The sequence below is a fragment of the Cryptomeria japonica genome, chromosome 10 (genome assembly GCF_030272615.1).
Source record: "Cryptomeria japonica chromosome 10, Sugi_1.0, whole genome shotgun sequence".
In the NCBI taxonomy this organism is placed as follows: Eukaryota; Viridiplantae; Streptophyta; class Pinopsida; order Cupressales; family Cupressaceae; genus Cryptomeria; species Cryptomeria japonica.
In genome coordinates this window covers 1,143,236-1,147,819 of record NC_081414.1, presented here as the reverse complement: position 1 = coordinate 1,147,819, position 4,584 = coordinate 1,143,236, and the positions used below count along the sequence as shown (strand labels likewise).

The 4,584-nt window shown below is 32.3% G+C and overlaps 1 protein-coding gene across 1 annotated transcript; it reads right to left on the bottom strand.

Annotated features, from left to right (window-relative positions):
- Positions 1–1,358: 1,358 nt before the first annotated feature.
- On the bottom strand, positions 1,359–2,865 carry LOC131069435 (probable WRKY transcription factor 12). The gene is made up of 3 exons (XM_059213665.1): positions 2,208–2,865; positions 1,891–2,043; positions 1,359–1,416 (listed from the first exon to the last, which is right to left on the bottom strand). The coding sequence occupies exons 1-3, from the start codon at positions 2,615–2,617 to the stop codon at positions 1,359–1,361; spliced, it is 621 nt and encodes a 206-aa protein (XP_059069648.1). The 5' UTR covers positions 2,618–2,865.
- Positions 2,866–4,584: the final 1,719 nt, after the last annotated feature.

Here is a 4,584-nt window from a genome sequence, read left to right as displayed (position 1 = left end):
TTTATATTATATATATAATCTAAAAAATTATTAAAATTTATATTGATATCATACAACACCTAAGGTAAAAATATTTTAATTAAAATAATAATTTTATATTCAATTTAAAGTGATCATAACACATTTTTTATATTTTAAAAATATAATTATGTTTTCAAATGTTAAAAGCACGAATAAAAAAGAATTGATCTTGTATGTTTTTAAAAATCTCTTAACAAATATTAATATAAGAATCTATCGTCATTTCATTTTATTGAATTTATCTTTTAACTATATTTAGATATAATTATTTATTAATTTTAAGGTTATTAAGTATGTCTCTTGGTAATTGATCAATTAAAATATATTTAGATTTAAAATATCTTTATTAAATTGTTTACAATTTTCTTTAACTTTTTTATTGTATCTTTTTATATTTTTTCTATACAATCATTAGAAAATTAATTTTTAAAATAGATGACAGATCTTACAACACTCTAAGATAATTTAGAAGATAAAAAAATATAGATTTAAATAAAACTAATATTTCAATAGTTTTATGTAAAATTATGAAAACCATCAAATTATGATTTTGTAACAAGTTAGATGGTTTCATAAGCAATGAGTAAGCAGTGAGATGATCCCTCTTGTTTTTAGTTTTTGAAGAGTTATGAGATTCTTGGAAGAATTTTACATGTCTATAAATCATGTAAGATCTCATTGAGAAACATGAAAAAAAATTGAATTGGAATGTATTGGCATTTGATATAATTTATAGACTCAATTGATTGTGGTAAGTAATGTAAAGGTTTAGTCTATCTAATAGAAAATTGTCTAGATATTAGAGATTGAAGTAAATTGATCTAATATTGATTATGTTTTCAAGATGTTTAATCATAAATAAGTATTATGTCTCAATTTTGCTAAATTTTTTTTCTACAATTAAAATTCTTCCAAATGAGTCTTTGAATCTTTTATTCTATGATATTATAACTCCCAATTCTCTTTTAATTTATTAAAACTTATAATTCATTTATTACCATATTCCCAAATAATTATATCTTTAATTCACTTCTAATCTTTTTTGATATTTTAATGAATTTTTTTCATCACTCTTTTATGAAATCCATTTGAAGTTCTACAGATTCACATGTTTCCCAACTTATAGCTCCACCATGATCACTCGATTCATATATATATAATAAAATACAAATAGTTTACCTTTGAACATTAAATTAATTAATTTTTAAAATGCTTCTGTTTTTTTAATTTACCTTTTTATATTAATCAATATGCAATTATCATGAATTGGTCGTCCCACCTGAATGATTGCCAACTACCTTGCTCCTTAACTCTTCAATCTAATTCTAAACCTATCGTCATTTTTGCAGGTACAGCGCAAAGGTGATTTGTATAAGATGTTTACGATCTTTTGCACTGTAATAAAGATTATCGAACAGTTGTTAATTCAATATCAAAGCTATATAACCATAGCTCAAGCTTTACTTATAGCTCACATAATATTGCATTTCGGATGTAATCTATATCAGAAAACATAGAGCTATCATACATTCTGTAGTTCAAAATTTTAATGGAGAGCAGTTTGGGACACAAAAAACTCTTAACTTCGCCTTGATAAGTTTGTTTATCGCAGGAGAACATGTACTCGCTTATCGAATTAAGATTTTATTAAGAAACAAACTCAATTCTTTGGTAAAGGAGGAACGTTCATTCGTGGGCCATTAATGGATACTGTCCAGATGCAGTTCAGTAGTTCAGCCTACTTTAAATTGTGGATGGCGTAATTTGTAACATTTGAGTGCTCAACATACCCAGATTAAAAAACCCTGTGTTACCCACATCCCCGCACACAAAGAAAAACAGTGTTAAGCAAGAGAGAAAAAAAAGTACCTTGGATGAAGGCTGTTCTTGACAATTTTCTGTCCGTATTTTCTCCATTTGTATCCGTCATCTAAAACATCGACATCGCTTCTGGTTTGAAAGCAGAACCTGGGCTCCCTCAGTTTTCTCCTTGTCTTCGGCTTCACTTTGCCCGGCGATGACCTTCAATCAATCAAGCACTCATTCACTATCTAATAAATCATTACGTACTCTGCAAGTTATGAAGCTACCCAAAAATTGCTACAGGGGCCCAGGGTTATGACTATTGGCATAGGATTTCATACCCTAACCTAAGCAAAGACCAAATAAAGTGAACAACATATTACCATACACTCTGCACGTTTTTGGGGTCAGTGTTAGCATCTGCGGTTGTGTTGGGCGCAGTGGAATGGAAGTCATCTTCGAAGGATTGGGAGGCTTGAGGAGGTGTCATGTCTGGCATAATCGATCTGGAACATGATCCTGCAAAGTTTGCATGGATGTAAGCAGATGTGGGTGAGATGAAGGAAGAAGAAGAGCATTGGCCATGGGCGTGGTCATAGGCATGGTTTCCCTGGTTCAGCAGATCAGAATGGGTGAAGGTGTTGCGGGGCATGAAATCATGGGGCTCAAATTGGACGCTTTCATTGAAGGGTAAGCCTTGTTGCTGGTGCTGGTTGTGCTGCTGCTGCTGCTGCATGAACATGGTTTGCATAGGGATGGGATTAATGGTATTTCCATTGGGTAAGCTCTCCATAATCCTCCTCCTAGGTTTGTATTCTTTGCTGTATTGATGGAAGCCACTTTTTTTTCTTCTTTTTGTTTATGTGGGTCGCAGCGTGGTCAGATAAGTGGGAGAGAAGATAGTGGGCATGCGGGCAGAGCGAAGCGACAAGTGAAGGAAGGAGGGTAAAAGCTTAGTGGGTACACTGGCAAATAGGGAGAATATAGAATAATAATATGGAGCTTGGGAGTTGGGGTCACCTGTCAGAAGAGCAGCTAAATGAATGTTTAATTTGACATAAAGTCATTTTGGTTAGTAAGGATGTGTACAGAGAGAAATGATGTGGGCAGATTATCTGATAGATAGAGCCACTTGAAGCTCAATCGAACACAAACAACAAAGATTGCAATCGGGAGAAGGGCAGGGGGAAGGGTTGAGATGATTGATTTTCTTTTTGTTTTTGTCCTTCTGGTGGTGATTATGGTGTAGATCGTTATCATTTGTTGACTTTGGAAAACCCGCCTTTTCTCATAGTCTGCTGCGGAATTGATTGCTAAGGGCTATGTATGTCCCACTCCCATGTTTCTCTCTCTTCCGATATTATTGCGTGGCGTATGACGGGCGTGAGGAAGACTCCATAAACCTTCGTAACCTACTACTTACGACACACCGGTCGGTAAATACACAGAGCTTATTGCGTGGAGGAGACGTGTTTGGTGGGTTATCGTTATATATCAGTCGGTTATGAATTGAAATTCATTTTTTTATTTGAATTAGTGTCACATATATCATTTCTACAAAGAAAATAGTTTGTATTATATTTTAAAAAAATCGATGGAAAAAGATCACATTTAAAAGCTTAAGGTAGGTGATCTTTAGATTATGTATAATAATATTCAAATCATTGTTTATAGATATGAGCCTAATTTGGAATTCTGATGGTCGATTAGAATCAAGTAAAATTCTTTTTTTTGCCAAAGATAAGGTAGAAAGAAATAATAAAAAATTTACACGACAAAAAGGGATTGAAACCATTATTGTTGAATTAATGTACATAACTAAAGAAGCATTAAATACATACATGCATCCATCCATCCAACCATGCATGCATGCATACATACATACATACATACATACATACATTGTGGATTGACTATCAATTCAAAATGTTGGTGGCGATTATGTTTATGAAGTTTGCCTTATCTATTTAAAAGATTTTGAATGCCAAAAATGAAAGGTAATAGAGGTGTAGAATATGTTTCTTATATCAATATATGAGAAGACGTGTGGCAAAAATTTCACTTATCACACAATTATAAGGAAATAAACACAAAGATATTGTACGACAACACAATGATTTACATGGGAAAAGCTTTTTCGAAAGAGAAACCCCCACTCTAAAGCAAATAAATGTAAAATTAAGTAAACAAAGGTTACAATGCATTTACAAAGTTCAAGCCTTTACATGAGTATCAGTAACCAACAACTTGGAGTAGTTTTGGCAATATGATAGTACTTACAAAACTCATTATCCAAACATTAGCCTAAAGCATCCAAAAAATAGAAAATGTAATATATGAAACCATTAAATGTTAATTAGAAATTCTTGAGATAAAACCATCCAACATGTCATGCCTATATCCCTAATAAGAAATCTGTTGAAAACACTGTAGGACTGAGAGGGTGGGAGAAGGGAGAAGGGGGTGGCAATGGGGGGCGGGGAAGGGGTTAATTGGTTTGAAACTCTAAATACTCTACTTCTGATCTTTTAAACTTCAAAGGTCACAATTAGCTTATTACTACAATTATTAAACATGAAAGCAAAAAGTACAATAAACACATGAACACTAGATTTATGTGGAAAACCCTAAATATGAAAAAACCACAATGAGAATTGTTGGAGTAATTTTAGTACAATTATCTAATTATTATTAATTAGGTCCTTTAATTTTTTTTTTCTTAAGCTAAACTTAGGTGCTTTATTTTATCTAGGACCTAGG

Excerpts from the sequence above, each read along its gene's own strand:
- LOC131069435 (XM_059213665.1), bottom strand. The coding sequence starts at position 2,617 with ATGGAGAGCTTACCCAATGGAAATACCATTAATCCCATCCCTATGCAA. Across the intron at positions 2,044-2,207 it reads AAAAACGTGCAGAGTGTATG|GTCATCGCCGGGCAAAGTGA; the intron begins GTAATATGTTGT and ends GATTGATTGAAG. Across the intron at positions 1,417-1,890 it reads AAGAACAGCCTTCATCCAAG|TGCAAAAGATCGTAAACATC; the intron begins GTACTTTTTTTT and ends TCTTTATTACAG.